The sequence below is a fragment of the Mytilus californianus genome, unplaced genomic scaffold, assembly GCF_021869535.1.
Source record: "Mytilus californianus isolate M0D057914Y unplaced genomic scaffold, xbMytCali1.0.p SCAF_9, whole genome shotgun sequence".
Lineage (NCBI taxonomy): Eukaryota > Metazoa > Mollusca > Bivalvia > Mytilida > Mytilidae > Mytilus > Mytilus californianus.
In genome coordinates, this window is record NW_026262745.1 from 7226420 (window position 1) to 7242578 (window position 16159).

The window sequence follows — 16159 nt, forward strand, 5'->3', positions numbered from 1 at the left end:
ACTGTCCACCACCAACTGCCGAGCTAATGTTGAGCTTCACAGATGGAATTACGCAAACACCATCAATGCCTATATTTTCAGCAGAGAATTTTTGAAATGAAGACACGTGACACAGCCATGCATTTTATACCAGTTTAGAGTTGTATACTAAATTTTTTTTTTTGACCACACTTGGTCCAGCAGCACATTGTTTGAGATACATATATTTTCAAATTGATAGGGTGTCATTTGAAAATCATTTTTTTATGACTTTGATGAAATTGAGGCATTATACAACCAACTTTTAACTGTCTAGATTCTAGATTGAAACTAGTGTTAAGAATATTGTGTAAACATGGATTGTTTTTATGTCTAAACAGTGGCGTGAGGCTAACACTTGGCCATTTAGTGGTTTAGTCAGGTATTTTTCGCCATCCAACTTCAAATTAAAGTTTCCTACAACTTGGATTATTATTGACAGCACAGAATATCCTGTGATAAAACATAAAGCTCCTAGAGCTCAGGCAACCTTTTCATCATATAAAAACAGAAACACTGAAAATACTTATATGTTCGACACCTGGTGGTTTAGTCAACTACAAAAATGTATGTCTCTAATGCATATGTTGGTTGTACCAGTGACTGTGAAATAGTTGAAAGATGTAGAATACATGTGTAGTTCAATTATGTGATCCAGGTGACAGTGTGATGGCAGACAAAGGTTTAAATGTGCAAGATTTGTTTGCTCACTTTTTCAAAAAAAGAAACAGAATTAGTTCCAAAACTCTTATACAGGATAGAAAAGTCTCCAATTAACATGTGCAAATAGAGCTTATTATTGGACTTGGCAAAACATACAAAATTCTAATAAATCCTATGAATGGAACTGAAACAAAACTTTCATCTGAAATAACATTTAGTTGTTTTATGTTGTGTAATTTTAGAACTTGTATTGTGCCAAAGGATGCATAAATAAAAGTGACGCAATGAAGTTTGTTCTGATATATATATATAAATATTATTTACAATTACATGCACATGTAAATTGTAATGCATAAAAAAATAAGGAGATGTGGTATGATATTCAGTGAGTTTATCGAACCAAAGTGCATAAGAAATGGGTTAAGCAGTCACAGGTGTTACTGTCACCGTACAATCTCCAACAATTAGAAAAAACTTGTAACATGTAAAAAATTTCAGAGATCTTACAACTAAGTTTGACTTTGGTGAATTGTTTATATCTGTTGATGTAAATATAAAAAAGAAGATGTGGTATGATTGCCAATGAGACAACTCTCCACGAGAGACCAAATGACACAGAAATTAACAGCTATAGGTCACAGTACGTCCTTCAACAATGAGCAAAGCACATACCGCACAGTGAGCTATAAAAGGCCCCGAAATGACAATGTAAAACAATTCAAACAAGAAAACTAACGGCCTAATTTATGTACAAAAAGTGAACGAATAACAAATATGCAACACATCAACAAACGACAACCACTGAATTACAGGCTCCTGACTTGGAACAGGCACATACATGTACATACAGAATGTGGCGGGGTTAAACATGTTAGCAGGATCCCAACCCACCCCCTAACCTGGGACAGTGGTGTAACAGTACAATATAAGAACGAACTATAAAAATCAGTTGAAAGAGGCTTAACTCATCAGATGGATAAATACAAATACAAGTGGACGTGGCCAGGTAGTTGTACATCCAAACAACTAAAAGACACTAAGTACAGATCTGAGAGTACTCGCATTTACTGACAGCTAGTTCAAAGCCACTAACAACTGATAAAAAAATCTTGCATCTAAGACTAAATTATCAATCCGTAAGCTCCCTTTAGAATTTTATAAATTTTAGATTTTACATTTCTGAGTTGTGGGGTTTTTATTCATTAAAAAAGGGGGGATTTTCCAGTTTTTGGACAACAACTCAAAAATGCTTTAAGCAGTTCGCATGAAACTTTGGTGAATTATTTATAGCTATTGATGTAATCTCCCTATTGATTTTCATAAATTTCAAATATGACATTGAGAAGAAATTGAACTTTATTTGTTTATAGTCTGGCAACAGATTTATTAAGTATTGCGCAACAGCACAGTGTACTGCACAACAGCAAGAAATCTTTAATTGAATATAAATTCAATTAAAATAAAAACGATTTCAAGTTCTTTGACTACATTTATTCAGAAACTATAATATGTCAAATATTTAATTACAATCCAAATTCAGACCTGTATCAAGCTTGAATATTGTGTCCATTTTTGCCCCAACTATTCAGGGTTGGACCTCTGCAGGTGTATCCAGCTGCGCTCAGCGAATCAGTTTATTTCTTAATTAAGAACTCCTTTTTGTAGAGCCTGCGACTTTTGTCGCAGAAAGCTCGACATAGGGATAGTGATCCGGTGGCGGCGTTAGCTAACTTCTTAAAAGCTTTATATTTTAGAAGGTGGAAGGTCTGGATGCTTCATACTTTGTATATTGATGCCTCATGTTACGAAGTTTCCGTCAGTCACATGTCCAATGTCCTTGACCTCATTTTCATGGTTCAGTGACTACTTGAAAAAAAGTTAAGATTTTTTGTAATGTTAAATTCTCTCTTATTATAAGTAATAGGATAACTATATTTGGTATGTGCGTACCTTGCAAGGTCCTCATGCCCGTCAGACAGTTTTCACTTGACCTCGACCTCATTTCATGGATCAGTGAACAAGTTTAAGTTTTGGTGGTCAAGTCCATATCTCAGATACTATAAGCAATAGGTCTAGTATATTCGGTGTATGGAAGGACTGTCCAACTGGCAGGTGTTATCTGACCTTGACCTCATTTTCATGGTTCAGTGGTTATAGTTAAGTTTTTGTGTTTTGGTCTGTTTTTCTTATACTGTATGCAATAGGTCTACTATATTTGGTGTATGGAATGATTGTAAGGTGTACATGTCTAGCTGGCAGGTGTCATCTGACCTTGACCTCATTTTCATGGTTCAGTGGTCAAAGTTAAGTTTTTGAGTTTTGGTCTTTTTTTCTAATACTATATGTAATAGTTCAACTATATTTGGTGTATGGAAATATTTTATGATCTATTTGTCACGCAGGTTTTTTTATACGACCGCAAAATTTAAATATTTTTTGGTCGTATATTGGTATGACGTTGGCGTCGTCGTCGTCTGGCGTCGTCCGAAGACACATTGGTTTTCGCACTCTAACTTTAGTTTAAGTGAATGGATCTCCGTGAAATTTTACCATAAGGTTCAATACCACAGAAGGAAGGTTGGGATTAATTTTAGGGGTTATGGTACCAACAGTTAAGGAATTAGGGGCCAAAAATAAGCATTTTTGTAACTTCTAGACATAACTTGTGTGTTAGTGTATGGATCTCTCTGACATTGTACCACAAGGTTTCATATCACAAAGGGAATGCTGGGATTGATTTTGGGGGTAATTGCCTCAAAATTTTAGGAATAGGGGCCAAAAAAGGGGCAAAAAACAAGCATTTTTCTAGTTTCATGATAATAACTTGTGTGTAAGTGTATGGATCTTTCTGAAATTGAACTACAAGGTTCCATATCACAAAGGGAAAGCTGGAATTGAGTTTGGGGGTAATTGCCCAAAACGTTTAGGAATAAGGGGCCAAAAATAGCATTTTTCTAGTTTCCAGACAATTACTTGTGTTCAAGTGTATGGATCTCTCTGAAATTGTACTGCAAGGTACCATACCAAAAAGGGAAGGCTTGGATTGATATTGGGGGTAATTGCCTCAAAATTTTAGGGATTAGGGGCCAAAAAGGAAAAAAAAACAAGCATTTTTCTAGTTTCAGGACAATAACTTGTGTTCAAGTGTATGGATCTCTCTGAAATTGTACTGCAAGGTTCCATACCACAAAGGGAAGGCTGGAATTGAGTTTGGGGGTGATGAATCATAAGGGGTTTCAAAAAATTTGGGGGGGGGATTTTTTTTTTCATTTCTTTTCTTTTTTTTCCTTTTTTTTTTCTTTTAAAATTTTCCATTTTAAGTTGGTTATTTCTGATTTATATTTAAAAGCAAATAATAATGATATGGTAGGAGATACACACCAAACAGGATGTGTAAATTATTATATAATAAGTATTGTGCAATAGCAAGAAATTTTCAATTGCACAGTATTGCACAATAGCAAGAAATCTTCCATTGCACAGTATTGCGCAATAGCAAGAAATCTTCAATTGCACAGTATTGCGCAATAGCAAGAAATATCCAATAGCACAATATTGCGCAATAGCAAGAAATTGTCAATTGTACAGTATTGCGCAATAGCAAGAAATATTCAATTGCACCAATTTCAATGGGGTTTTATTCTTGAATTCTTGGGGTTCTTTAATGTGCTGAATCTAACCGTGTATTAAGTTTTTGGATTTTGGGCCCCGTTTTTAAATTGGTCCACATTGAGGTCCAAAGGGTCCAAAATTAAACTTTGTTTGATTTCATCAAAAATTGAATTATTGGGGTTCTTTGATATGCCGAATCTAACCGTGTATTTAGATTCTTAATTTTTGGTTCCGTTTTTGGATTTTGGGCCCCGTTTTTAAATTGGTCTACATTAAGGTCCAAAGGGTCCAAAATTAAACTAAGTTTGATTTTAACAAAAATTGAATTCTTAGGGTTCTTTGATATGCTGAATCTAAACATATATTTAGATTTTTGATTATGGGCCCAGTTTTCAAGTTGGTCCAAATCGGGGTCCAAAATTAAACTTTGTTTGATTTCAACAAAAATTGAATATTTGGGGTTCTTTGATATGCTGAATCTGACCATGTATTTAGATTTTTGATTTTTGGGCCCCGTTATCAACTTTGTCCACATTGAGGTCAAAAGGGTCCTAAATTAAACTTTGTTTGATTTCATCAAAAATTGAATTCTTGGGGTTCTTTGATATGCTGAATCTAACCATGTATTTAGATTTTTGATATTGGACCATAATAGGTGAATGTCCAATTTAAAATTTTTAAGTTCTTAGACCACATTCATTCTGTGTCAGTAACCTATGCTGTGTCAAATATTTAATCACAATCCAAATTCAGAGCTGTATCAAGCTTGAATGTTGTGTCCATACTTGCCCCAACTGTTCAGGGTTCGACCTCTGCGGTCGTATCAAGCTGCGCCCTGCGGAGCATTTTATTTTACCTTGACCTCATTTTCAAGGTTAATTGCTCAGTTTTAAGTTTTTGTGTTTTGGTCTGTTTTTCTTAAACTATAAGCAATAGGTCAACTATATTTGTTGTATGGAAGAATTGTTAGCTGTACATGCCTGCCTAGCATGGTTCATCTGACCTTGACCTCATTTTCTTGGTTCATTGGTCAATGTTTAGTTTACTTGGTTAATGTTAAGTTTATGTGACAGTTGTAATAAAGCTTTATATTTAGGACTATCAACATAATATCAATGATTAGTAAAGAAGGCGAGACATTTCAGCGTGTTCACTCTTGTTTCATTCATAATTTACTTTATACTTGGAAATATAATTTTGCTTGGAGTTATAGTTTCTAAAAAAAGTATTGTCATTGAAAGAGTTGACATGTTGCAATGTACATTTATTCTACATAGTTTTATGGTACCAAATCAAAAGTTTATATAAAAGAAAGAAGTCAAAGTTTTCCCATCATAGTTTAGTTACATACATTTTTTTTGTACCTGAAGTCGTTGAATATAGATCATTATATAAATAAGGAGATGTGTCATGATTGCCAATGAAACAACTATCACCCATACATTGTACTTACCAGTAACAAACCACATTTGCAAAGTCGAATAAAATACAGTTGATAACATTTACTTATTACTAAAAAGAAAATGCAAAACTATTTTTAACAGTATTTGACTATAAACATAGATAAAAAAGGTACAAACTGGACATAATCCACTAGTTCATAAACAAATGAGAACAATCGCCTTCATATAGTGCTCAGAATATGACATTCATAAAACTTGTTCAATATCATTAGAGAACTCTAAATCTTAAATACTGAAAGCCACCTCTGATAAGTACAATGTACTATGCAAGATAATGATATAACTGGACTAAAAATACACACAACCTGTAATTAACTGCCTTTACAGCGCTTTCGCGCTTTGATTATAATTTGTTCTTATGTTTGTACTGTTACACCACTGTCCCAGGTTAGTGGGAGGGTTGGCGCTTTCAGACTAGTTTAACCCCGCCACATTCTATATGTGCCTGTCCCAAGTCAGGAGTCTGTAATTCAGTGGTTGTCGTTTGTTGCTGTATTCCATATTTGTTTTTTGTTCATTATTTTGTACATAAATCAGGCCGTTAGTCTTCTTGTTTGAATTGTTTTACATGTGTCATTTTGGAGCCTTTTATAGCTGACTATGCAGTATGGGTTTTACTCATAGTTGAAGGCCATACAGTGACCTATAGTTGCTAATGTCTGTGTCATTTGGTTTCTTGTTGAGAGTTGTCTCATTGGCAATCATACCACATTTTCTTATTTTTATATTAAAATTCAGATATGAGAGAGAGTATCCTATACCATTGACTACAATGCAAGATTATTTAGATTCCAGTACAACAGTAATTGGAATATTTATAGAAATGGAAAATCAATTTTGGCCTAGTGTTCATTCTGTAATACTTGTTTTGCATTGATAAAACACATTTTGGTCATTTCTGAATTTGAAGAATATGTATGTATCTAACCTTTATGAATGTTTTCTTTATTGTTACAGGTACCCGATGATGAATTAAGGGTACCAGATGTGTTTGCTGCCTTCCCAGAATTAAAAACTAAAAGGTAAAACTTATATATGATTTGAAATGAGATTTTGGTAATACCTAATCTAAACAGCAACCAAACAACACAATAAAACAAATCATCTTTAAGTCAGTGTACAATCTCTATTACTAGTAGAGTGCTTATACAACATTTTAAGCCCAAGTCTAACACAAGTTGTTAATGAATTCAACAAAGACCACCAAACTTCTGCCAAACTCTTTTGTGGAAAAAGAAATCTACTAAATTACTAAACTAAGACCAGAAAGGTTCCTAGCTTTGTTACTGTATGTTGTTCTAATAAAAAAAATAAAGAAAGGAAAATATAACTAGAGTTTATTTAATATTTTTTAGCCTAGATGATCCTGTGTCACTGTATTAAGTCTGTGAAATATGTTTTGTGACAAATATTAAATTAAAAAGTTATTCATCATCTGTATGTTTGTTTTATCAAAGATTGTCTTTGAAATTATTATTATTATTTCAGCATTAAACGGTTAACAGATTTATCTAAATGACAATCTGAGCAAACTAAATAATTGCAAACTTTGTTGAAATTAAGTGTATCTTTTGTTTTAGTCTTACAGAATTGAATGGATTGTTAAATGAAGAAGACAAAATCTTAGAAATGATACAAAAAATGTCAGAAGTATCAAAAATGAAGGAAGACAGAGAAAAATTATCTAATGAATGTATAGAACTAGCTAGTAAGTATACAAATGTTGTCCATTTCCTTTAGATTTATACTTTTTTGGGGGAATAGTTTTAAGACATGCAAACCACAAGATAAGTTTTTCATGAGAAATTTTCCAGTTGACTGTATGAAACAGTAACTATTTCTTTTAGCAGAAAAATTATTATCTTAGATTAAAAGAATCTACAGAAAGCAAAAATGTTTTATATTCAACTATTTATTTTATATTTAAAAAAAAATGTCTGTTTCAAGAAGGTACATATGTCTAATTGGATATTTGTTTATATATTTGTCAATTTTATGCAAAAGAATAATTTTTTGAATGAAGCTGTATTATAAAAAATGCCAATAAGGAATTTGTTAATTTTAATTTGAATTTGAATAAAAATTCCATTGTCAATTGAAGGGAAGAAGGAGAGATAAAAGACCTTTACATTAATGATAGAAAGAAGAAATGTGAACAAACAAATTTTACTTGTAGAAGGTCTGTTGTTTGACCTCTATATTCTGGTTTACTAAGAACGTGTTTAAGTTGTTTAGATATATAGAGAAGTTGAACACCTACCATCTAACTAAAAATAACAACTATTAACCAACAAAAATAAACACCTACTCATTAACAATAAATATATCTATAGCATAAAGATACATTAAAATAATTATTTTACAGAAGAAAATTTATCTAAGAAACCAAAGATCCAACAGATGAGACAATGGGTTGGTGAAAAGGTAATATTATATTGTAAAAATGAAAATTATTTAATTTATGAAAAAAACTATATGGCTTTTTCTGTCAAATTTTTCATTGCATAACAGAGTAATTAATGGTTTATAAGAAAAGTATAATTTTCTGCAAAAAATATTTTGCTTCAGGTATGTGAGGGCTACTCTCGAAAAATACTTAGTATTGTGGTTGGGATAATCTGAAAATTAATAGTTAATAGTTGGTAAAAGTTTTAATGACCTTTTACAAGGCATAAAGTATATATGTAACCTTCAGTGTCATTTAACTTCACAACTACCAACTGATTTTTAGCTCACCTGACCTGAAAGGTCAAGTGAGCTTTTCTCATCACTTTGCGTCCGTCGTCCGTCGTCCGTAAACTTTTACAAAAATCTTCTCCTCTGTAACTACTGGGCCAAATTTGACCAAACTTGGCCACAATCATCATTGGGGTATCTAGTTTAAAAAATGTGTCTGGTGACCCGGCCAACAAACCAAGATGGCCGCCATGGCTAACAATAGAACATAGGGGTAAAATGTAGATTTTGGCTTATATCTCTGAAACCAAAGCATTTAGAGCAAATCTGACATGGGTAAAATTGTTTATAAGGTCAAGATCTATCTGCCCTGAAATTTTCAGATGAATCGGACAACCTGTTGTTGGGTTGCTGCCCCTGAATTGGTAATTTTAAGGAAATTTTGCTGTTTTTGGTTATCATCTTGAATATTATTATAGATAGAGATAAACTGTAAACAGCAATAATTTTCAGCAAAGTAAGATCTACAAATAAGTCAACTTGACCAAAATGGTCAGTTGACCCCTTAAGGAGTTATTGCCCTTTATAGTCAATTTTTAACCATTTTTCGTAAATTTTTGTAATCTTTTACAAAAATCTTCTCCTCTGAAACTACTAAGACAAATTTAACCAAACTTGTCCACAATCATCATTAGGGTATCTTGTTTAAAAAATGTGTCCGATGACCCCGCCCGTGAACCAAGATGGCCGACATGGCTAAAAAATAGTACATAGGGTAAAATGCAGTTTTTGGCTCATATCTCTGAAACCAAAGCATTTAGAGCAAATCTGACATGGGGGTAAAATTGTTCATTAGGTCAAGATCTATCTGCCCTGAAATTTTCAGACCAATCAGGCAACACATTGTTGGGTTGCTGCCCCTGAATTGGTAATTTTAAGAAAATTTTGCAGCTTTTGGTTATTATCTTGAATATTATTATAGATAGAGATAAACTGTAAACAGCAATAATGTACAGCAAAGTTAGATCTACAAATAAGGCAACATGACCAAAATTGTCAATTGACCCCTTAAGGAGTTATTGCCCTTTATAGTCAATTTTTTACAATTTTCATAAATTTTGTAAATTTTTGTAAATTTTTACAAAGTATTTTCCACTGTAACTACCGGGCCAAGTTCATTATAGATAGAGATAATAGTAAGGAGCAAGAATGTTCAGTAAAGTAAGATCTACAAACACATCACCATCACCAAAACACATCACCATCACCAAAACACAATTTTGTCATGAATCCATCTGTGTCCTTTGTTTAATATGCACATAGACCAAGGTGAGCGACACAGGCTCTTTAGAGCCTCTAGTTACATTTTGAACTTCTTCTAGAGAACCACTGAATGGAATGAAACCAAACATGGCAGGAATGTTCCTTATGAGGTGCTGACCAAGTGTTGTTACTTTGTAGCGGATCCATCATCCAAGATGGCCGCCAGCGGGGGACTTAGTTTAACATAGGACCCTATGGGAAATGCATACAAATGTCTTCTTTTAGAGAACCACTGAATGGAATGAAACCAAACATGGCATGAATGTTTCTTATGAGGTGCTGACCGAGTGTTGTTACTTTGAAGCCGATCCATAATCCAAGATGGCCGCCTGCAGGGGACTTAGTTTAACATGGGACCCTATGAGAAATACATACAAATGTCTTCTCTTAGAGAACCACTGAATGGAATGAAACCAAACATGGCATGAATGTTCCTTATGAGGTGCTGACCGAGTGTTGTTACTTTGAAGCCGATCCATAATCCAAGATGGCCGCCAGCCAGGGACTTAGTTTAACATGGGACCCTAAGGGAAATACATACAAACGTCTTCTTTTAGAGAACCACTGAATGGAATGAAACCAAACATGGCAAGAATGTTCCTTATGAGGTGCTGACCAAGTGTTGTTACTTTGAAGCTGATCCATAATCCAAGATGGCAGCCAGCGGGGGACTTAGTTTAACATAGGACCCTATGGGAAATACATACAAATGTCTTCTTTTAGAGAACCACTGAATGCAATGAAACCAAACATGGCATGAATGTTCCTTATAAGATGCTGACCAAGTGTTGTTACTATGAAGCCGATCCATAATCTAAGATGGCCGCCAGCGGAGGACTTAGTTTAACATATAGGACCCTATGAGAAATACGTACAAATGTTTTCTTTTAGAGAACCATTGAATGGAATGAAACCAAACATGGCATGCATGTTCCTTTAGAGGTGCTGACCAAGTGTTGTTACTTTGAAGCTGATCCTTCATCCATGATGGCTGCCAGCTGTGGACAATGTTTAACAAAGGACCCTATGGACAATACATACAAATGTCTTCTTTTAGAGAACCACATACTGAATGGATTGAAACCAAACATGGCATGAATGTTCCTTATGAGGTGCTGACTAAGTTTTGTTACTTTGAAGCTGATCCTTCATCCATGATGTCTGCCAATGGGGGGACTTCCTTTAACATAAGACCCTATGGGAAATACATACAAATGCTTCTTCTAGAGGTGCACTGAATGGAATGAAACCAAAACATGGCATAAATGTTTCTTATGAGGTGCTGATTAAGTGTTGCTACTTTGTTGCCAATTTACTGTTCAAGATGGCCACCAGGATTTTTTATTAAATTACAGGACTAATATTAAACCAAATTTGGCCTCACTCATTATTAGGGTATCTGTTATGATTTTAATCTATTTTTACATGATTTCCAAAACCAAAGTAGAATCAGGTGAGCGACACAGGCTCTTGAGAGCCTCTAGTTTATGCCCCCGCCGTAGCGTCCGTCTGTACGTCCCAAAATTGGTTTCCGTTCTCTAACTTGAGTTTGCCTCAACCAAATGTTATGAAACTTATACACAATGCTTATTACCACAAAACACAGATCAAGTTTGAATTTTGGTGGCGTCACTTTTCTAAATTTTTAGTTTCTGTTCTCTAACTTAAGTTTTGCCTCAACCAAACATTATGAAACCTATACACAATATTCATTACCACAAAACTCAGATCAAGTTCAAATTTGGGTAGCCTCACTTTTACCGTTCTTCAGTTTTGTCCCTTTATAACTATATGATATGCAAGCGGGGGCATCATCTGTGTCCACATGTGGACACTATCCACATTTATTTTCTGAAAGCTCTTAGAATTTTTCAATGATTCAAGGTTTCTCAGAATATAAAGTGATTACAAGGAAGAAAAATTTTGTTTTCAGAATCAACTTTTTGAAAGATCCAGGGAAGAATTTGAGCGAGATCAAGAGAAGCTTATGTCACTGTCTGATACATTCCATCCAACAAACATTCAGACGAACATGAAAGTAGCATTAATGGAGGCAGAGGAAGAATCTGAAAAAGTTGTAGATGAATTTTTAAATAGTAAGTACATTTTGTATTATGATGTTCTTTGATCTTTGGGCTTAATAAAATTTTACACTAAAAAATCTCAATCACAAAAATTACAGATAAATCATTTCCAGATTTGGTTCCTATTTAGTCCAATGTTTTTAGAGAAGATTTATTTTTCTGTATAAATGAAAAAAAGGTGATGTTGGATAAACATCAATGAGACAACAATCCACGGACACAACTCTACTGTCATTCATTTTCCTTGCTTTGCCAAAGGTTTTGATGTATTCATATAAGAGCAGATCCAATTGGAGAAGTAACAAAAATTAGTTGATTGACAGTTTTTCAGGCACTAAATAACAATGATGATGATGGATTGGTGTTTATGTCCAATGGAAAATATTACATACATCAGCTGTTTAAATAACAAAGATTCTAAACAAGTAGTGCACAAATTTAACAGAGACTATCAAATATCTACTATCCAAACCACATTTCTTGAGGGCAAAACACCCAAAGATATAATTTAATAAAATGCTCCGCAGGGCGCAGCTTGATACGACCGCAGAGGTCGAACCCTGAACAGTTGGGGCAAGTATGGACACAACATTCAAGCTTGATACAGCTTTGCATTTGGATTGTGATTAAATATTTGACACAGCATAGGTTTCTGACACAGAATGAATGTGGTCTAAGAACTTAAAAATTTTAAATTGGACATTCACCTATTATGGTCCAATATCCAAAATCTAAATACACGGTTAGATCCGGCATATCAAAGAACCCCAATAATTCAATTTTTAATGAAATCAAACAAAGTTTAATTTTGGACCCTTTGGACCTCAATGTGGACCAATTTAAAAACGGGGCCCAAAATCCAAAAACTAAATACACGGTTAGATTCAGCATATTAAAGAACCCCAAGAATTCAAGAATAAAACCCCATTGAAATTGGTCAAGAAATAAGCAATTTATACGAAGTATCTTCTTTTGCACAATACTGTGCAATTAAATATTTCTTGCTATTGCGCAAGACTGTACAATTGACAATTTCTTGCTATTGCGCAATATTGTGCTATTGGATATGTCTTGCTATTGCGCAATACTGTGCAATTGAAGATTTCTTGCTATTGCGCAATACCGTGCAATTGAAGATTTCTTGCTATTGTGCGATACTGTGCAATTGAAAATTTCTTGCTATTGCACAATACTTATTATATAATAATTTACACATCCTGTTTGGTGTGTATCTCCTACCATATCATCATTATTTGCTTTTAAATATAAATCAGAAATAACCAACTTAAAATGGAAAATTTTAAAAGAAAAAAAAAGGAAAAAAAGATAAAAAAGGAAGATAAAAAAATCCCCCGCCCAAAATTTTTTGAACCCCCTTATGATTCATCACCCTCAAACTCAATCCCAGCCTTCCCTTTGTGGTATGGTACCTTGCAGTACAATTTCAGAGAGATCCATACACTTGAACACAAGTTATTGTCTGGAAACTAGAAAAATGTGTTTTTTGGCCCCTTTTTGGCCCCTAATTCCTAAATGTTTAGGGCAATTACCCCAAAACTCAAACCCAGCTTTCCCTTTGTGATATGGAACCTTGTAGTACAATTTCAGAAAGATCCATACACTTACACACAAGTTATTGTCCTGAAACTAGAAAAATGCTTGTTTTTTGCCCCTTTTTGGTCCCTAATTCCTAAAATATTGGCAATAACCCCCATCATCAATCCCAGCCTTCCCTTTGTGGTATGGTACCTTGCAGTACAATTTCAGAGAGATCCATACACTTGAACACAAGTTATTGTCTGGAAACTAGAAAAATGCTTATTTTTGGCCCCTTTTTTGGCCCCCAATCCCTAAACGTTTCGGCAATTACCCCCAAACTCAATTCCAGCTTTCCCTTTGTGATATGGAACCTTGTAGTACAATTTCAGAAACATCCATACACTTACACACAAGTTATTGTCATGAGTCTAGAAAAATGCTTTTTTTTTTTCCCCTTTTTTGGCCCCTAATTCCTAAAATTTTGAGACAATTACCCCCAAAATCAATCCCAGCATTCCTTTTGTGATATGGAACCTTGTGGTACAATGTCAGAGATATCCATACACTAACACACAAGTTATGTCTGGAAGTTACAAAAATGCTTATTTTTGGCCCCTTTTTGGCCCCTAATTCCTTTACTGTTGGTACCATAACCCCCAAAATCAATCCCAACCTTCCTTTTGTGGTATTGAACCTTGTGGTAAAATTTCATAGAGATCCATTTACTTAAACTAAAGTTAAAGTGCGAAAACCAATGTGTCTTCGGACGACGCCGGACGACAACGACGACGACGCCAACGTCATACCAATATACGACCTTTTCCCTTTGTGATATGGAACCTTGTAGTACAATTTCAGAAAGATCCATACACTTACACACAAGTTATTGTCCTGAAACTAGAAAAATGCTTGTTTTTTGCCCCTTTTTGGTCCCTAATTCCTAAAATATTGGCAATAACCCCCATCATCAATCCCAGCCTTCCCTTTGTGGTATGGTACCTTGCAGTACAATTTCAGAGAGATCCATACACTTGAACACAAGTTATTGTCTGGAAACTAGAAAAATGCTTATTTTTGGCCCCTTTTTTGGCCCCCAATCCCTAAACGTTTCGGCAATTACCCCCAAACTCAATTCCAGCTTTCCCTTTGTGATATGGAACCTTGTAGTACAATTTCAGAAACATCCATACACTTACACACAAGTTATTGTCATGAGTCTAGAAAAATGCTTTTTTTTTTCCCCCTTTTTTGGCCCCTAATTCCTAAAATTTTGAGACAATTACCCCCAAAATCAATCCCAGCATTCCTTTTGTGATATGGAACCTTGTGGTACAATGTCAGAGATATCCATACACTAACACACAAGTTATGTCTGGAAGTTACAAAAATGCTTATTTTTGGCCCCTTTTTGGCCCCTAATTCCTTTACTGTTGGTACCATAACCCCCAAAATCAATCCCAACCTTCCTTTTGTGGTATTGAACCTTGTGGTAAAATTTCATAGAGATCCATTTACTTAAACTAAAGTTAAAGTGCGAAAACCAATGTGTCTTCGGACGACGCCGGACGACAACGACGACGACGCCAACGTCATACCAATATACGACCACAAAAATTTTTTTGCGGTCGTATAAAAACAAGCACTGATGATGTTCCTGACATGAGACAGGTACATTAACATTTTTGACATCTACTGGTTGAAAGTAATTTTCAAAATTTTTTTTTTTCTATTTTTGTGGTTCCATTGCACAAAATGCAAATCTTTTTATACTTATAGAATTATTTGATAAATGGCCTCTTGTAGCTTTCCATACAATAGTGGTCTTTGCCATTAGATAAACGTCATAAAAAGTTACTTGTTATATGTGTAGATATCCACCTCAATCTTTGGTAAACATACCATTTTGTTTTATATTAACTTAATTAGAACATATGGGCAGAAAACCAAAAATTTATATACACAACTGCTTAACCTAATAAATGAAATAGGAATTCTTGTCATTTTTTGTTGGCTTTATTCAAATAAAAAAATGTTTTTAATTTTTATTTTCAGAAAAGATGGAGATTGATGAATTTACGCAAAAGTTTCTTCAGATAAGAATGGTAAGATTGAACATTTACACATTTAATTTTCTTTAGTTTAAAGCATTTTAATTGAACAGCAATACCCTACACTTGCTTAGACATAGACAATCATTTTAATTGAGACAGTACAGTTAAGGGGAAAATTAGCCTTTGAGTCAAAGATATTTCAAACTATCTCTTATTTTCAGAATCAAATGATGAAACTACACTTAAATAAAACATCACAGTTTTGGTTTAAAATGTATTGTGTAGTCGGTTATACAGGTATATTAACATGATAGGAAATTCAGTAGTAAAGTGGCAAAGACACAAAATCTTGACTATTTGACTGGTACAAGCTTAGAAATAATATACAACGTAACAATCACCCATAAAGATATTTTAACATGAAGTTTATTATATGAATGTCTATTTACTGGCTAACAATTATTTTGGTCAAGGCTTCTTTTTCAAATTTTCTCTCCACTAATTTTTTAACAAACAGGATACAGAATGTTATGATGTCGAATACAATACATTCACAAATATCTCTCATTGTAATATTACTTTTATTTCAGCAATCACATTGTCGGAGGGCTAAAGAAGAAAAACTAAACCAGCTAATTCACCAGAATCGATTTTGATTTGACATTAAGAAAGAGTGATATAACTTTAAAATATAAGGATGAGACATTTAAAGAAAGAGTAATGAGACATT

General features: G+C 34.0%; 1 protein-coding gene across 1 annotated transcript in view; it reads left to right on the forward strand.

Annotated features, from left to right (window-relative positions):
- The window catches only part of LOC127714969 (vacuolar protein sorting-associated protein 37A-like), a 26578-nt gene extending 10419 nt beyond the window's left edge, over positions 1 to 16159 (forward strand). Inside the window, exons 6-11 of the mRNA XM_052220996.1 lie at positions 6714 to 6778; positions 7337 to 7464; positions 8122 to 8180; positions 11689 to 11851; positions 15431 to 15480; positions 16020 to 16159. Coding sequence (XP_052076956.1) covers positions 6714 to 6778; positions 7337 to 7464; positions 8122 to 8180; positions 11689 to 11851; positions 15431 to 15480; positions 16020 to 16085 — 531 coding nt within the window. The 3' untranslated portion in view covers positions 16086 to 16159. The remainder of the gene's footprint in view (positions 1 to 6713; positions 6779 to 7336; positions 7465 to 8121; positions 8181 to 11688; positions 11852 to 15430; positions 15481 to 16019) is intronic.